The sequence below is a fragment of the Bufo bufo genome, chromosome 2 (genome assembly GCF_905171765.1).
Source record: "Bufo bufo chromosome 2, aBufBuf1.1, whole genome shotgun sequence".
In the NCBI taxonomy this organism is placed as follows: Eukaryota; Metazoa; Chordata; class Amphibia; order Anura; family Bufonidae; genus Bufo; species Bufo bufo.
In genome coordinates this window covers 315143009-315162035 of record NC_053390.1, presented here as the reverse complement: position 1 = coordinate 315162035, position 19027 = coordinate 315143009, and the positions used below count along the sequence as shown (strand labels likewise).

The 19027-nt window shown below is 42.5% G+C and overlaps 1 protein-coding gene across 4 annotated transcripts in view; it reads right to left on the bottom strand.

Moving 5' to 3' along the window:
- The window catches only part of SEMA4D (semaphorin 4D), a 78260-nt gene that overhangs the window by 19568 nt on the left and 39665 nt on the right, over positions 1 to 19027 (bottom strand). For 2 of the 4 annotated variants that reach the window (XM_040416952.1, XM_040416953.1), the window contains 7 exons: positions 17719 to 17894; positions 17356 to 17512; positions 16380 to 16602; positions 13112 to 13227; positions 9436 to 9608; positions 7640 to 7683; positions 6280 to 7344 (listed from right to left, as the gene is read on the bottom strand). In XM_040416952.1, the coding sequence (XP_040272886.1) occupies positions 6434 to 7344; positions 7640 to 7683; positions 9436 to 9608; positions 13112 to 13227; positions 16380 to 16602; positions 17356 to 17512; positions 17719 to 17894 (1800 nt within the window). In that variant the 3' untranslated portion in view covers positions 6280 to 6433. Of the gene's footprint in view, positions 1 to 4571; positions 4779 to 6279; positions 7345 to 7639; positions 7684 to 9435; positions 9609 to 13111; positions 13228 to 16379; positions 16603 to 17355; positions 17513 to 17718; positions 17895 to 19027 lie in introns of those variants that run through there. The other 2 variants (XM_040416954.1, XM_040416955.1) reach the window with 2 other exon arrangements.

Sequence of the window (19027 nt, the reverse complement as noted above, 5' to 3'; positions counted from 1 at the left end):
ATGACATTATCATCACGCTGCCTGAGCCAGGCAGCATACCACTCGGGTCACAGGCTGGAAGAGAACATAACTGAGCCCAACGGAGTCCACGGCCCTTGTAGACTTTAATAGGGTCCGTTAGGTTTCCGCTCAGAAGATGATTTTTGAAGCGGAGACAAAAATCCTGCATGCACAACTTTTGTCTCCGCTCAAAAATCTTCTTCTGAACGGGCCCCAGTATAGTCTATGGGGCCCGTGGGCTCCGTTATGTGCCGAATCCGTCCTTTCCGCTTTCCTGCCCCTAAACGGGGCAGGAGAATGGAAAGGCTGAACGGTGATGTGAACGAAGCCTAAGTATTTGAGTTTATTATTATTTTTATTTGTCACCATGGTGTTGGGCTACTATGGGGGGAGCACCAACAGGGCATTGTTTCTACCTGGGGGCACTAAATAGGGGCATTTTGTACTGGCATACATAGGAGGGCATATGTTTGTACTGACACACAAGGGGGCATTTTTTGAACTAATGCACATTATAAGGGGGTGTTTTTTGCACTGGCACAAAAATAAGGAGGTATTTTTGTACTGGCACACATTATAATGGGGTATTTTGGGGTATTTGTGCATATAATAGGTGTATTTTTTGTATTGGCCCACATAATGAGGGGGTATTTTTGTGATGGCACAGATAAATAAGAGATACAGTATTTTCTGTACTTGCACACATAATATGGGGGTATTTTTTGTACTGCTGCCCATTCAAATTGTGGTGTTTTTTGTACTGATGCACATTATAAAGGGGGATTTTTTGTATGAGCGCACATTATAAGGGTGCATTTTGCCACTGGCAGACATAAGGAGGGTATTTTTTGTACTGGCACAAATTATAAGGGGGTGTTTTTGCAGTGGCACACATTAGGGGGCATTTTTCTACTAACACACATTATAAGAGATTACTATTGGGGGGGACATTCTGGTGAGCGTTATTACTACTAGGGGATTGGGAGCTCTGTTAATTAGGTGCACTCTGGCAGATAATTATTACTATTAGTGGGACTTCTGGGAGCATTATTACTGTGGGGGGCACCCTGTCACAGTATCGGCTTAGCACAATTATTTTTGGGGACACTGTTTATAGCACTATTAGTGTCAGGGACACCATTTGCTGGGCTGTTATTTTTTAGGGCACTGTGTGCCAAAAACTATTGAAGTGGGCACTGTTTGTGTGGTACCTGTATTTCCTGGGGGATTATCTGTTTCTGCAGTATAGTATCAGGGAGCATAGTGGACACAGTATTGGGGGTGGCAGTGACGACGTCACTGGATGTAAGAGGTATGTGGTGCTGTATTACCCTGTATGTTTTGTAGCTATGTATGTAATGTTTTCAAAGTATGTCTTTAACAGTAGGGCTGGAAGGAAGCAATTAGGTTGAGAATTTGCAATGGGGTCGGAGGAATGTTTCAATTTTCGTCTCAAGCAGCAGAAAGGCCGTCAAGAGTGCCCATGTTCTCCACTGCAGAAAGCATATACAACATGTGATCATCAGAATTGGACCATGGGGGAATGGAAGAAGTCCACCGAATCATGTTTTATTTTATACCATACAGACAGGAGTGTGCATAGGCATTGCTTAATCTGGGGAAGAGGCACTGGGATGCAGTATAGGAAGACAGCAAAATGGCAACAGTGTGATGCTCTGGGAAATTTCTAGCTGGGTCATTGCATTTATGTTACTTTGAAAACGACCTACTTATAGTGTTGCAGACCAAGTACACCCCTTTGTGGCAACAGCATTCACTAATGGCAGTGGTCTCTTTCATCAAGGTAACACGTCCCACCAGATTGTAAAACTTGTTAAGGAATGGTTTGAGGAACAAGACAAAGTTTTGACTTGGACCCTAAATCTCAATCCAATCGAGCATACGTGGAATGTGCTGCAAAAACAAATCCAATCCACCTCCCAATTTACAGGACTTAAATCATCTGGTGCTAATGTGTTAGTGTGTGTCAGATATCACAAGAAATCTTCAGAGGTCTTGTGGATCAGAGCTGGATCAGGCCTCGCTGGATCAGAGCTGTTTTGGAGGCACAAGGGGGAACCTACATGTTATTAGGCAGGTGGTTTTAATGGAATGCAGCATCATTGCTTTTATTATGCATTATTTCACCATTTTATTAATGTAACATTTGAGCAACAGTCAGATACGACAGGGGCCACAATCTGGCAAAGCTGCTTTTTGTGGCAATAACCTTCATCTGCAATAGGAGCCCTAGGGGCTCATGCACAAAAACAGTTTCAGAGGAGATACAGCCTAGTTAACCCCTTAATACATAATGCCGTACATGTATGGCATTATGCGCCCGGAATTGTATGGAGCCGCTTGCTGCAGTGAGCCTGCTCCATAAGCAGCGGGTGCTGGCTGTATAATACAGCCAGCACCTGGCCGCGATGATGCCAAAACCATCATTTAACACCCCCTGTGTACTTTTTCCAGTTCCAAAGGATCCTTTCTATGGACTGGTGCCCAGAACTGAACTGCATATTCCACACATGCCCCAAAAAGTTGAACATGCTGTAATGTCAAAACAAAAAAAAAAAAAGGCGGAATTGTAATATTTTTTTTTCAATTTAACCCCAAAAACTTTTTTCCAATACAAGACATGGTAAGGGTACTTTCACACTAGCGTTTTTCTTTTCCGGCGCCGAGTTCCGTCCTAAGGGCTCAAATCCGGAAAAGAACTGATCAGTTTTATCCCCATGCATTCTGAATGGAGAGTAATCCGTTCAGGATCTCTTCAGTTCAGTCTTTTTGACTGATCAGGCTTTTCAGAAAACCGTAGCATGTTGTATTTTTACCTCTGGCCAAAAATCCGGAACACTTGGACTGAACGCCAGATCCGGCCTTTTTCCCATTGACTTGCATTAACGCCGGATCCGGCGCCGTGTGTTCCGTCAAACCGGATCCGGCTTTTGCATGTTAAACCCGAAAAATTTAAAAAAAAAGTTAGTCCATAAATGGCGGATCCGTTTTTTCTAATGCATTTTTTCATTGTGATCAAAATCCTGATCAGGATTCAAATGTAATCCATTTTCAAGTTTTTCCGGATCCGGCGGGCAGTTCAGGTGTCGGAATCGAATGCCGGATTCAAACAACGCTAGTGTGAAAGTAGCCTAAATTAAATTGTGCCACAAAAAAAATGCACCTTGTCCCGCAAAAAATAAGCCCTCATATGGTTATGGGAATGAAAAAAAAAAAAAAAAAGTTATGGCTATCGGAATGTTAGGAGGAATAATATCAAAAATGAAAACAGGCTCAGTCCTTAAGGCGTTAATGAACAAGCCTGCACCGAGTAGGATTATGTTTTTGGACAGATCTTTTTCAAGGGGTTTTCTGGAATTTTTACGATGATGGCCTATCCTCAAGATAGGTCATCTCATCAATATCACCTGTTTTTGAGTAGCTGCGGTACTACATACCTCCATCCATTGTGCTGTGGGCACAGCCAGTTGCTGCATAAGAGCACTTACTGAAGTCGACGGGAGCAGTGCTGCAGTAACCAGGTCAGTCCTTAGGGTAGGCCATCAATATAAAAATCCCATTTAATGAACAATTCCTAGCAAATTAAAATGAGGCTAAAACAAATTTTACTAGGACAATAGTGTAACCTAGAAAGCCAATGCTGTGATATTAATTCTTCCAATGCTAGAAGTTTAAAAGGTTCCATTAAGTGACTTAGTATAGCTCGAGGCACAATATTTCACTGGAAACCCTTATCTGGAAAGGACAGGTTGTTGATGGATTTAATAGGACTGCACAGCTCTGTGTATTATAACTGACACCTTATGGAAAGTTGATGGTTTACTTTCTGCTTCACTGCATACTTGGAATGCCAGACAGACTTAACTCTTCTGTACATATAGTAAGCCAGTACTTACTGTTTTCAATCCATCTGAGGTTGCTTAGGATTAACAAAATGGTAAACAATATTAATTTGACAGGTCAGCAATACAAATTTATAGTGACAAGCTGTAGTGTTAGGTCGGATCTACATGGTCGTGCATCATGAAGATGACAATACTGCTGCATATAGTGAAGAAGAAAGTTTCCAATATACTCAAAGTTGCGTGGATTAGTCACGTGATGCACTTTTCTTCAGGAATTCTACATCCAGAGACATCACATCCATCAGTCTGAATACCTGGTTTCTGGGATAGACTATGGATGGGCACATTACTTCCGCAGCCCAGGACATAGAAGGTACTAGAGACTAGGCCAGACGTATTCATCGCCCTGAAACAGACGAAGAGTTGCGGCCCTATTCTGTGCTGTAGAAGCCAGACCAAAGACCAGACACGGTATTCAGACTGAAGGACATGACGTTGGCAGATGTAGGATGTGCATCATGTAACTGGATTCCAGAGAGGCCAATCCATGAAACTCCGAAACAGCAAGTATATTGGAAACTTCTCTGCAGGCAATTTAAGATGAATAAAATGTGGGTTGAGGGGTCCCACTGGGTGTATAAAACCCCCTTTTAATAACTAGCATAATGCACGCTTACAAACTGGATGCTCCAGTTTCATACTCACCGGTTCCGTGACAAAAGAGGTGAAAAGTTCCACGAACATGAACCAGCTGGCCCTGGTCACTTAGGAAAGGAGGGAGCAATGTAAGCACATCTCTGTCTGTACTAGACAGAACTTCAAGTGGCATGCTGGATAGTGAAGGATGCAGTTCGGAAGCCATAGAGGACACAAAGGAAGTGACGGAAGGAGGAAAAGGTATGGGAGATGAGGCTGTGTGACAGACAGGGACAGAAGAGAGAAAAGGGAACTAAGAAAATAAAGGCAATAAAAGAAGTATAACATGACAAAAAGAAATTCACACACTAAAAAGAGCTCAGGAAAGGTAGACATACGAAAATGAAGAGCAATACCGTGAATGTGTGAAGGTCAATGAGACACAACACTGGCCACTTCTCTTCCAACAATAAAATAATACTTTAATTTTTAGGGCTTTGTGAATTTACATTTATACAGAGCAGGTATAGAAAAATAGACAATCGTTTTCAGAAGTATAAACAGCAAGAATCACAGTGTATTCTCCCCTACAGTCTTGTATATAGTATCAGGAAAGTAGGCCCTACACAATATTACCGCTACGGTGCCTTCAGATTCCAGTCTTTTTATTTCAATACAAGTTTATAAGACTCTGCAGTCCACTCCAGTGTTCCGACAGGCAAAATATATTAATTAAAAAAAAGTCTTTGCAGAAAGTTCACGTTTCCCTCATTTTCCAAGTAAGCAGTGGCTTATAAAAGTAGTCACTTCTGACTTTTGAAATCCTGCCCCCATGGCATCATTGCGGAGTGAGCAGGGATTATTTGCATCTTTCCCATTTTTAGATTTAATGCTTATGCTCTGGCTCCAGTCAATACTGTGGCGCATAACAAGTCAAATTTCTTTGCCATTTTGTAAAATCATCGTAAAATGAAGGACAACAAAAATAGCTTTTTTTTCTCCCTGAGAAAGCAAAGCAACTTTAAATCTATGTCACAAAACTATAAGCAAATTAAAACACAGAACTTATGTACAGCATGTTCTTAAATTTACACCTTCAAGTACTAAAAAGAATAGATGAGACCTATGTGGTCCCAGTTGAGCAGATCTTTACCAATCTGATAAACAATTAAACTTCCAATTTGGAATTCACTTCATAATTCGGTATCGTGCAATGACTGAATACATGTTATTAGTCTTCTGTGATGAAGAAGAAGAAGAAAAACAGAACGAGAAGGAATGTAAAGATAAGGCCTCTTTCACACTACCGTTTTTTTCTTCCGTTTTGCGGTCCGTTTTTTGCGGTCCGTATACGGTCCGTATACGGAACCATTCATTTCAATGGGTCCGCAAAAAAACGGAATGTGTTCCGTATGCATTCCGTTTCCGTATTTCCGTTTTTCCGTGCCGTGGAAAGATAGAACATGTCCTATGTTTGTCCGCAAATCACGGTCCGTGGCTCCATTAAAGTCTATGGGTCCGCAAAAAAACGGAACACATACGGAAGTGCATCCGTATGTCTTCCGTATCCGTTCCGTTTTTTGCGGATCCATCTATTGAAAATGTTATGCCCAGCCCAATTTTTTCTATGAAATTACTGTATACTGTATTTGCCATACGGAAAAACGGAAACGGACAAACGGAACGGAAACGGAACCACAACGGAACCAAAAAACGGAACAACGGATCCGTTTAAAACGGACCGCAAAACACTGGAAAAGACATACTGTAGTGTGAAAGAGGCCTAAACCAGTATAATCCAGGGCCTTGATAAGGTGGACAATCCCAATAGCCACACATCTTTTCTGAAATGGAGTGAAGCTGGGCAGTGGACTGCAAAAAAGCCCTATTGCTTATGGCTCAGAATGCTTAATTCCCAAGAAGTTTGATTTTCAGTCACCATCGGAATCAGCATATTTTATTTCGCACTTCACATCGAATGGTTGGTCCTTTTCTGTTTCCGAAGTCATCTCATCTTCTTTATGAGTAATGTTCCCATTGCTACAGTCCGGTTCCGTCTCATAACCGGTATCCTGAGGTGCTTTCTGAGTTCCTCCACATTGGTTCTCAGTGCACACTTTCTCTACTAAGGTTTCTTTAACACCTTGTTCACAATCTTTCATGTTGAGAGGAGTCTTCTTCTTGCTATGCACCATAGCATCACGATACTTTAGACAGGTGGCTGGTAGAAATCCCTTGTAGCAATTGTACGTCAACAACAAAAGGAAAAGAAAAAAGAACACGATGACCAAGATGATAAGGAGAGAGCAATCATTGTTGTTGGTCAAGTACAAAGCTTTCCCAACCCCAACATCAGACATGGAGCTGAATACCTCTATCAGAGATTCTGTAGGTGTTATTTTGTTATTAAAGTGGGTTACACCAACAAATGGTGTCATTGCTTGAGTTGTTGACATCTTGGTGGTCTTCTCCTTTGCGATTGTATAAAAGCGAGTGGTCTTCATGGTTTCTTCCCTTCGTGTTGTAGATTGCGTTGTGCTGGTCAGGGGGAGTGGTGTCCTTTCAATGGCCAAATGATGTGTCATAACCACCTGAGAAAACACTTTGTCCAATATGACCTCTTGTGACCAGCACTGATAAGTGCCTGCATCCCCCTCGGCCACGTTGAATATTACTAAAGTACTGTGCAGAAGATATTTGGGTAGGCTTATTTTCAAGGTTTCATTATTGAATGTCCAAAACACTGACGCCAATTTAGACTTGTAAGAGCATTTCAGCTCTACCGTGCTTCCTGCCTTCACCGTGTACCTCATACTTTCTCGGATTCCTTTATCAGCAGAATCTAAAAAAGTGGGTACATATCAACAACCATTCTATTAAAAAAGAGTCTACATTACACAATTGTTACTTTTAAAGCATTGATGGAAGGCATTAATACTTTCCACATGCTTCTTGATGAAGAAAAATACTGGGCTAGGCTACATTTAATAAATACATTTGCAGTACATACAAATAACCTGCCTAATAAAGGAATGTATGAAGAGATCTCAGCAGTCATCTAACATTTATCATGTGAAAAGGCCAATTGTCTTCAAATTACCAAGAGTTTTACAGAATTTGATAGTGGGAAAACATACCTGGGCAGTGAGATGCGTCTCCATTTAATGCCTGAATCAAGGGCCTACAACAAACAAGACAACGTATATATGACAATCAAGATAATGGTGGCTTTGGAATTTAATAATATTTTATATACAGTTCAGATATAGCCCTTTCAACTTGAACCCATAGTTCAGCCAAGGAGGTTGTTGGCTTTTGTGTGTGGCCTCCTCGCTTCAAGTCAAGATAACCACGATCCCTTTCCCTGCCGCTTCGCTTTTGATTGACAGCCGATAGCTTTCGGCTGTTCAGCAAAGCCGGCCAAGTGCGAGTGCGCGTCAGGCTGTTCAGCAAAGCCGGCCAAGTGCGCGTCAGATGTTCACATGCGCGGCTGTCAATCATATGTGAAGGGGCAGGGAAAGGGGGCGTGGTTATCCTGACCTGAAGCGAGGAGGCCGCTGCCCCCTTGACTTCAAACTCTGCTGTTACATAGCGCGTGCAGGGGATTAAAGTTCGTTTTTCAAGATTTTGGTGCATCTGGCCGGAGGAAGATAAGGATCTTTAGGAACATACTGCTGGCTACTTTAAGGTAATGCTGGCGGTTTGGGAGGCGTTTTTTAGGTGACATGTTCTCTTTAAATAATGGGTGCACCACCTTGGTTGTGTGATCATTCACCATGCACCTCTAGCAATTTATACTTTGAGCTCCATCACATTAATCACATTTTGCAGGTGTTCTTTTTTCATCTTCTGGTAATATATGTGTTCCTTTCAGGAGTTCTTTAGTATTTTGAAAAGGAATCTGTGGCAGAGGCCCCCCCCTCCCTCCCCCCCAAAAGAGCCTCTGATGCACATGTGAACTATGGTGGTGCCCTAGGCATGTGACCACTGTAACTTCAATGAGACTGGATGGTGTACGATTTAAGTGGAGTAAAGATATAGTGAATTTTAGCAATAGCTTGAAATGTGTGTAATTGTCCTAATTCTCCTCATGTTTCGGTGGATTTTACCAATTGTGAAATAAAGTCTTGGCTTCTTTAATAAGAGTGCTAGATGAAGTTCTCTGTTTCCATGCAATGATAATTCCTTAATTAATGAGGATGGTGATACAGTTGAATACTTCAGCTGGGGTAGCAGAATTTGATGGAGTGTGGTACTTGGTTCTTGTTGGGGCGGTATTTTTTGCTGTCCTACAGTATTGCTGTCCCTGCCTACTTCTGTTGGCCTTGCCTTCTGTCAATGTGACCTGCTTGCAACATGGGGCCACTTTAAGTTCCCAGTCCACCCCTGCCTTCACTAGCGGCACTGCATCAGTACAGTTTTATTCTTGTACTGATTTCCCCATCTATATAAAGGATCTGATTGATACGGAGTGTGATCTCTGAGTTTGCTGGGGGTACTCTGCTTTCTCTCTACACTTGTACATAGCCTACGTGATTCTCTCCACCGCCCTGCAAACTGTCTTGTGCTTTCCTCCGTATCTACACTCTAGGCTGCCCTCCTTAAAGGCTTGGATACTTGCCCTGCTCTTCACATTTTGTTCTGTTGTATACAAACTCCTCCACCTCCCATCTGCAATCTCCACACCGAGTGGAAGAGCAGAGGGCGCCAACACCGCTGGAGCAGTGTGCCGCCACCTTTATAAGTAGCAAAACCAGCTAGGTAAAAGAGATGCATGGACTCTAAGATAGTAAAGTATTCTTTAAAGGAAGACTATGTAGGAAGTCAAATTTAAAAAGCAAAATGAACAACAAAAATCAGGGCAAAGATGTCCATAGCCTTTAATGCTACTATGCTCATATTTCATACAACTATTTTATGAACCCTTGCATACCTGTCAGTGTTCCTCTCCTCAAGGATATCAACACAAGAATTCTTAACCGGGTGCCAAGCACAATAAGGATCCCTTGTCAGTATGCACTCTGCACAAGAAGTGAGCTTCTCACAGAAAGCAACAGGAGACTGCACCACCTCGGTGTTTGATCCAGCGTAGATGTATCTTTTGCTCTGAGGTAAAATAGTAGTAGAAATCATGAGCTGTAGCGATATGAATGGGCAAATGATAATATGTATAAATTAATGCACAAGCTAATTGATTATCCAACACAGAATGTACTTGCACAACATTATACTTGTACATTTCATTATAACCCCTTAATGACCCTGCCATTTTGCACCTTCGTGACCAGGCTGATATGTATCAGTTTATGTGGTAATAACTTTGGAACACGTTTACTTATCCAAGCCATTCTGAGACTGTTTTCTTGTGACACATTGTACTTTATGTTAATGGTAAATTTGGGTCAATATGTTTTACCTTTTATTTATAAAAAAAAAAAAATCCAAAAGTTAACGAAAATTTTAAAAAACTCACTATTTCCTAAATTTGAATCTCTCTTCTTTTAAGACAGATAGTGATGCCTCATAAAATATTTATTAATTAACATTCCCCATATGTCTACTTTATGTTTCACCTTTATTTATGAAAAAATCCCAAATTTACCAAAATTTAAAATTTCTCTGCTTTTAAGGGCACTTTCACACTAGCGTTATTCTTTTCCGGTATTGAGTGCCGTCCTAGGGGTTCAATACAGGGGAAAAAAATAAAATAATAATAATCAGTTTTATTATCCTAATGCATTCTGAATGGAAAGCAATCCGTTCAGGATGTCTTCAGTTCAGTCACTCTTACGGTATTTGGCCGGAGAAAATACCGCAGCATGCTGTGGTATTTTCTCCGGCCAAAATTCCAGAACACTGGATACGGCATTAATTTCCTTTGAAATGTATTAATGCCGGATCCGGTACCAAATGTTCTGGCAAAACTGATCCCGTTTCCCGGTCTGCGCATGATCCGTTTTTCCAGATGATACCGGAGAGACGGATCCGGAATTTCAATGCATTTGTCAGACGGATCAGTCTACAAATGATATCGGTTTGCATACGGATTTCCGGATCCGGCAGGCACTCACAACCCAAGTGTGAAAGTACCCTAAAACAGAAAGTGATACCTCATAAAATATTTATTACTTAACATTCCCCATATGTCCACTTTATGTTGGCATCATCATGTAAATGTCATTTTATTTTTTGGGGATGTTAGAAGGCTTAGAATTTTAGAAGCATTTTTAAGAAAATTTCCAAAACCCACTTTTGTGTCTCCATTTTCTGAACGGCATATATTTTTTTTCTGCCAATCGTCTTGTGCAGGGGCTTGTTTCTTTGCAGGAAGAGTTGACGTTTTTATTGGTACCATTTTTGGGTACATATGATTTTTTTTGATCATTCATTATTACACTTTTTGGGGCAAGGTGACCAAAAAAATTGCAATTTTGGCACAGCTTTTATCTATTTATTTTTACGGCGTTTACCTGAGGGGTTAGGTCATGTGATATTTTTATAGAGCAGATTGTTACGGACGTGGCAATACATAATATGTATACTTTTTCTTATTTATTCAAGTTTTACACAATAATGGCATTTTTAAAACAAGAAAACTGTTTTCTTATCTCCATAGTCTGAAAGCCATAGCTTTTTTTATTTTTTGACAGATTGTCTTAGGTAGGGTCTAATTTTTGCGGGATGAGGCGACGGTTTGATTGGTACTATTTTGGGGGGCATATGACCTTTTGATCGCTTGGTGTTGCACTTTTTGTGATGGTAGTTGATATTGTGATATTTTTATAGAGCTGGTTGTTACAGACGCGGCAATTCCAAACATGTTTAGGGTATTTTATTTTCTTCATTTTTATCCAATTATAAATGTGTGTATATGGTAAAATGTAATTTTTTTTTGGGGGGCAGGGGGGGGTGTTCTTTAATATCTTGTATAGTGTACTGCAGTGTATTTTCATTCACAGTAAGCCTGATCAGCCTCCTGCCTCAGGACCCTGTCAGACTTACATACCATGGCAAGCCTGGATGCCTGTGTAAGGCGTCCAGTTACCATTGTAACCATCGGGACGCTGCCTCAGTACAGCAGCTGCCAGATAGAAGGGGAGGAAGGAGGGAGCTCCCTCCCTCTGGTATGATCAATAGGGACGCTGCTGTGCCCGATGGGGAAGGGAGGGAGCTTTCTCCCTGTTAACCCCTTCCATACAGCACCGCAGCATCGAAGGGTTTAAACGGCCAACATCAGTGCCAGCACTGATGTCGGCCGTTACAGTAGATTGTCAGCTGTAACATGCAGCTGACAATCTACCGCTTGGCCATCCTGAAAAATTGTGGGGGCGGGGAGGGGTCGGCCCCCTCATAATTACCTGGTCCTGCTCGGCCATCCTGAAGTGGGGTGATCAGGGCACAAGTAAACACAGCAGCGCAGTCCCGATCTCCTCAACACTCACTAAGGAGATCGGAGCTGGTTTGCTGAACTCTGCAATTGGTCAGTCAAATCTGACTGACCAATCGCAGCAATCCAAAGGCAGGGACCGATGTGATTGGTCCCCTGCCAGATGCCCAGACAGCTCAGCTGTTCGTAGCACCCGTTTTAGATGCCAAGTATACTTGCGGTGACACTTTGATCTCATGACGTATTGTGTACGTCATGATGTGGTAACCAACACCACATCATGACGTACACAGTACGTCATTAGTCACTAAGGGTTTAAAGAAGTATATTTACAGTTACTAAATGGCTACGCAATGCTCACACTTCAGTACGTTTCTTCACTTTACTGAGTAGTAAGAAGAATAGGATGTAGCATGGCGGCGGCCATTTTGTGCATTTTCCCACTTCGTATGGTCCAGATACTTGCGTGACCCTGCCTTATATCCACACGTTCCAAATAAAAATGAACAATATTCTACATGTTTAAAGGGGTTTCAGAGATTTTTATACTGATGACCTATCCTCCGTATCTGCTCGGTGGGGGTCCGACACCTGGGGCCCCAGTGAATCAGCAGTTTTAAGAAGGCACCTGCGCTCCTGTGAACACTGCATCCTTCTCCAAGCTTACCAAGCACAGCGCCGTACATTGTATAGCGGCTGTGCTTGGTTTCACGCTTAGCTCCATTGAACTGAATGAGGATGAATGCGATACCAAGCACATCCACTATACAATGCACGGCGCTGTGCTTGGTAAGCACGGAGAAGGCCTCAAATTAATTTTCAAAATCTCAGAAAACTCCTTGAAAAACAAATGGAGACAGGGTAAATGTCCCTCAGTGTGTAGTTTGACAGCTGACATGTAATGAATGCATTGTTCACAGAAGGGGAACACTCTCGCACCTTCCCGATAGTGAGCGACGGCCTGCTATGTATGCAGATACAAAGCAGCCCGCCATCACCCACCATTAAAAAGGAGAGGGGCACGCTCCCCTCATGTGAATCCTTCAATCATATCTAATAGTGAAATATTGTTTGTGCCGTTTTGGTTAATAGAAGACTGAACTTGCCCCCGTACCATGCTGCTCTAAATAGGATAGCAAAGTCTAACAGAATCATTTTCAAAAATGCATAATTAAGAATTATATTTTTTTTATTCCTCAAAACACTAAAAAGTGAATCTTACCTGCTTGTCTGAAAGCAGTAACGTCTGGACTGGCTGATAATCAGGAAATAGGACTATTTCTTCAATAATACGCATCTCGGTGTTATGGCTGATTGCTTTGTGCAACAGACCTTTATCTGCAAAAGATGGGAACCATTAAAATACTGGCTGCATTTAAAGGGGTATACCAGGCAGTTAATATCGATGGCCTGTCCTCATGTGACTGAAGTGCTGTTCCCATTCACTTTAATGGGAGCAGCACTGCAAGTACCCAGCTCTGTCAACTACACAATGGCTGGAGCTGTGTAGTTCTGGCAATGGAGCTACTCTGAAACCGATCAGATACTGATGGCCTATCCTCAGGACAGGCCATGAATAGGAAAATCCTGGACTACCCCTTTAATGAACCAGATAACAGCAGCTCACATTTACTAATGCAAGTGCACCTACTTTCGGGCTCAGAGAAACTACACTGCTACATAGTTGAATGTGCTGACAACAAAATCACACAAAAATAAAAAAAAATGGAAATCAAATTGTTCAACCCATGGAGGTCTGGATTTGGAGTCACCCTCAAAATTAAAGTGGAAAAACACACTACAGGCTGATCCAACTTTGATGTAATGTCCTTAAAACAAGTCAAAATGAGGCTGAGTAGTGTGTGTGGCCTCCACGTGCCTGTATGACCTCCCTACAACGCCTGTGCATGCTCCTGATGAGGTGGCGGACGGTCTCCTGAGGGATCTCCTCCCAGACCTGGACTAAAGCATCTGCCAACTCCTGGACAGTTTGTGGTGCAACGTGACGTTGGTGGATAGAGCGAGACATGATGCCCCATATGTGCTCAATTGGATTCAGGTCTGGGGAACGGGCGGGCCAGTCCATAGCATCAATGCCTTCGTCTTGCAGGAACTGCTGACACACTTCAGCCACATAAGGTCTAGCATTGTCTTGCATTAGGAGGAACCCAGGGCCAACCGCACCAGCATATGGTCTCACAAGGGGTCTGAGGATCTCATCTCGGTACCTAATGGCAGTCAGGCTACCTCTGGCGAGCACATGGAGGGCTGTGCGGCCCTCCAAAGAAATGCCACCCCACACCATTACTGACCCAATGCCAAACCGGTCATGCTGGAGGATGTTGCAGGCAGCAGAACGTTCTCCACGGCGTCTCCAGACTCTGTCACGTCTGTCACATGTGCTCAGTCTGAACCTGCTTTTATCTGTGAAGAGCACAGGGCGCCAGTGGCGATTTTGCCAATCTTGGTGTTCTCTGGCAAATGCCAAACGTCCTGCACGGTGTTAGGCTGTAAGCACAACCCCCACCTGTGGATGTCGGGCCCTCATATCACCCTCATGGAGTCTGTTTCTGACAATTTAAGCAGACACATGCACATTTGTGGCCTGCTGGAGGTCATTTTGCAGGGCTCTGGCTGTGCTCCTCCTGTTCCTCCTTGCACAAAGGCGGAGGTAGCGGTCCTGCTGCTGGGTTGTTGCCCTCCTACGGCATCCTCCACGTCTCCTGATGTACTGGCCTGTCTCCTGGTAGCGTCTCCATGCTCTGGACACTACGCTGACAGACACAGCAAACCTTCTTGCCACAGCTCGCATTGATGTGCCATCCTGGATAAGCTGCACTACCTGAGCCACTTGTGTGGGTTGTAGACTCTGTCTCATGCTACTACTAGAGTGAAAGCACCGCCAGCATTCAAAAGTGACCAAAACATCAGCCAGGAAGCATAGGAACTGAGAAGTGGTCTGTGGTTAGCACCTGCAGAACCACTCCTTTATTGGGGGTGTCTTGCTAATTGCCTATAATTTCCACCTGTTGTCTATCCCATTTGCACAACAGCATGTGAAATTGATTGTCACTCAGTGTTGCTTCCTAAGTGGACAGTTTGATTTCACAGAAGTGTGATTGACTTGGAGTTACATTGTGTTGTTTAAGTGTTCCCTTTATTTTTTTGAGCAGTGTATTTGCTCCTAGCCTGACAAGAGGGTAAGGCCTAATCGGAAAATCACATGCAGCCTATCACTATAATAATCTGACGCAGGTCTAGACAGCCTTTACCCCATCTATATGTATTGGATTATTATTAATTGATTTTATAGGATTAGTACATCTGCTCCAATGTTTATATTAACATATAACAGGTCCTTCATGTTCATGACTAAACAGATCCATTAATAAAAAAGTAGACCTCTTTAGTTACTACTAGCCAAGATTCGGTCTACGACTGGTGGCTAGTTTCGTGACGCTCTATTAAAGGAGTATTCAGTTGTATCAAGTTATCCCCCATTAACAGGATAGGGCACAGCCATTTCATTGAGAGTCTGACCGCTGAGACCCACACAATCGTGAGAACCTTATTTTACACCATTTACAGGGACTGCCAGAGTTTTTATTTAAAGGGATTGTCTCACTTCAGCAAATAGCATTTATTATGCAGAGGAAGTTAATACAAGCTACTTACTTGTTATCCATATTGCTTCTTTTGCTGGCTGGATTAATTTTTCCATCACATTATACACTGCTTGTTTCCATGGTTACAACCACCCTGTAATCTATCAGTGGTGGTCGTGCTTGCACACTATAGGAGAAATCACTGGCCTATGTGAGCTCCCATGGTCCCAGACACTAAACAAGCTGGTGCTTTCTCCTATAGTGTGCAAGCACGACCACCACTGATGGATTGCAGGGTGGTTGTAACCATGGAAACGAGCAGTGTATAATGTGATGGAAATATGAATCCAGCCAGCAAAGGGAGCAATATGAATAATAACAATGCAATAGTAAGTGCCTTGTATTAGCATTTATCATGTAGAGAAAGTTATTTGCTGAACTAAGACAACCCCATTAGTTGATCTGGAATCGTGTCGACAAAGCTACAAGTAATGTGTCTTTTTTTTTTACTCTCCACAGGAAGAAGTTCAGGAGAACTTTGTCAAGTTGTCATTGGTTAGTAGGTGGTAACCAACTTCATCCTTCGGAGTCAGTAGCGTGGGTTATTACTGGAATCTCCCCCTACCCCTTTAAAAAAGGCTTCCCATCTCAGTCATTCATGGTTAGATCCGAATCCCCAGTCATGTGTGTGACCGGGTTACAGAAACAGCTGAGCGGGCTGTGTACTAACATCTATGGAAGTAAAAGTAACTATGGAAATAGCATCACAGCCTACTTAGCCATTTCCGTAGTCCTGGCCACCGCATAAAACGGACATTCTGATAACAGTTAAAAATAAATATAGGCTAAACTGCAAGAGAAACATTGACAGCAAATCATTTTTACCTGTACTGATAAACATGACATCATAAGTGTTCCCATCCAACGCTTTCACTTGGTCTACAACTATCTGAGTATAGGTCACATTTTGATGCACAAGCTTGGGTTTCTTTCCAATGGGAGCCACAGAGTCGTCCATTAGAGGGTGGTCTTTCACAAACTGCAATGTCTTGTCTGGGAGGTTTAGTGAGCTAGTGTAGTTCATGGCTCTAGCTTCATTGTTTATACACTGAAACAAGAACACATGACTGGAGATGAAATTCATTTTTAATGAAGAATAAAAAAAAATAGCAAAATGGAGATGTATCAATATGGTCATAAAAAGCATCATTTTATCAACACTGGCATACAGCAATGTTTTGTAGAAAAGGAAAAATAGTGCACAGAATTTGTACCTATGACACTGGCTGACCTGTTACATGTGCACTTGGCAGCTGAAGACATCGGTCTTGGTCCCATGTTCATAAGTGCCCACATTGCTGAGAAAAATGAGGTTTAGAAACGAGCCTCTAGGTGTAATGGGGGTGTTACCATTACACCAAGAAGCTCATCTCTCTCTTCAACTACTGCAACCTCTGCACGTTGATTGACAGGGCCAGGAGTGTAAAAGGTGATCACATCCAATCACGGTGGAGAGGGAGCAGGAGTTGCACAGAAAGCAGAGGTTGTAGGCGTAACGTTAACGCCCCTGTTGCTCCTAGAGGGTAATTTCCATCTATTAAAACCATTTTTCTCAGCAATGTGGGCACATATGAACATGGGACCAACACAGATGCCTTCAGCTGCCAAGCGCACATGTAACAGGTCCGCCAGTTTCATAGGTACAAATCTGCCGACAGATATTCCTGTTAGGACAAGGGGATAACTTGTTCTAACCAGAATAACCCTTATTATAGGGAGAGAACCATTTATAATTAACCATCGGTTTGAAACCACCACTGCCTTCTGAAGTCAACACTTCCTTAGTCAAACAGCAACTTACTGCTCCAGGTCGTGGTTTTGGTATTTCCCCATTAAACTGCACCCATTTAGTGTGTGCTTGTTCCAATGTGGCGCTCTGCATGTACTTTCCCTTTGTGAAGACGTCTTCCACACTTGATAAACTGTACGAACAAACTGCCGACATGCCAACATTGTTTCTTTAAGAAAAAAGAAAAACCAAGTTATAGAACTAATTTTACAAATACGCTTACGCATATATGCACCGTCCCACATCAAATATATAGTTACTGAGAAAGCTCCCAGATAACACCGTGCCAACCATACTGCCAAAGCATCATGACATCCTCACGTCTGAACATTACTGCACTGCTCATGGGTTTTAGGCATTTTATTTTGCACTTACAGATGAGAAGTAAAAACTCCATAGATAACGGGTTCTTTTAATGTTGGCGATTTCAGGATAAACACATCGTTGACAACATTGAAAATCAAGTTGTTTTCTGGTGAGTGACAAATCAGCCTGGCTTTGAGAAACGTGGTCCACTTCTTCTGTAAAGTCCGCAGACCTCCCTGATCGCTCTGGGACATAAAATAAAAAGAATGTATGAAACAGCCGCCTGTCAAGAAGACTTTGGTCACAGAATGTAATTAGAAGAAATGTCCAAAGTGGTACTTTTACACACTTGCACCACAGATTTTCTGCCTTTATATGGTATGCAACAGTTCAGTCACCAGTGTGCGCGCTGTAGGGGACGTTACGGTCATACTGGTATACCATCACATGCTGTTTGTTGGGATACTTAATGCATGACAGCTCATACCTGGCTGCGATCATATTCACATACTGCGGCTGAGTTGTAAAACTGCTGCAAAAACAGTAACTCAACATCAATGTGTTAATGCGGTCTTGACAAAAAAAAAAATCTGGCATAACTGTGTAACCCTCTCTGAAATAGGGCCGCCTTTTATATTCACCACCTGCCCCCCCACCTTCTTTATGAAAGTCGCCAGGAAATACAATAGGCAGCTCTATAAGATAGGTACTGAAACGCGTTGCTCATACAGGAGTCGGGTTTATACTCATTCTGTGTAGGATCAAAAGACATTGACCTTTTCATGAATGCATGCTACAGCAACCGACACTAAACGGAACAATGTGGCTATATGCTTCTATGCCCACTTGCCGCTCAGGTTTACTCTTCCAAACTTTTAAAAAGAGAGAAAAAAATAAAGGCAAATATGCAATAAAGCTGAAAGAAACCAAAAACTGTCATCAGTTTCCATTCTGCCCGAATGACAGGAAAAATGAAATCCTGCCAGCGCCCCTCATTATAGAGGCCTATGTTATACCCTCAAATGCTGTGGTTTAATGGATAAGTGTCTCCCTATAAGGCTAGGTCTACATGACGACATTTGTCGCACGACAGTTTTTAGAATGATAGTCTATGGTGTCGCACGGCAACATGTGACATGCTGTGACTGTCGGTAAAAAATCCATTCAAGATTTTTCTGCGACTGTCGCATCGCAGCATGTCGCATTGCGACACCATAGACTATCATTATAAAAATTGTGGTGCGACAAATGTTGCAGTGTAGTTGTGCCCTATTTGTCGTGCGACACATGTCGTCGTGTAGACCTAGCCTAATAGTGCTAAGACAGCAGGGAGAAGCTGAAAATGACCCACCCAGCGGACACTTCTCGTGTCTGGCTC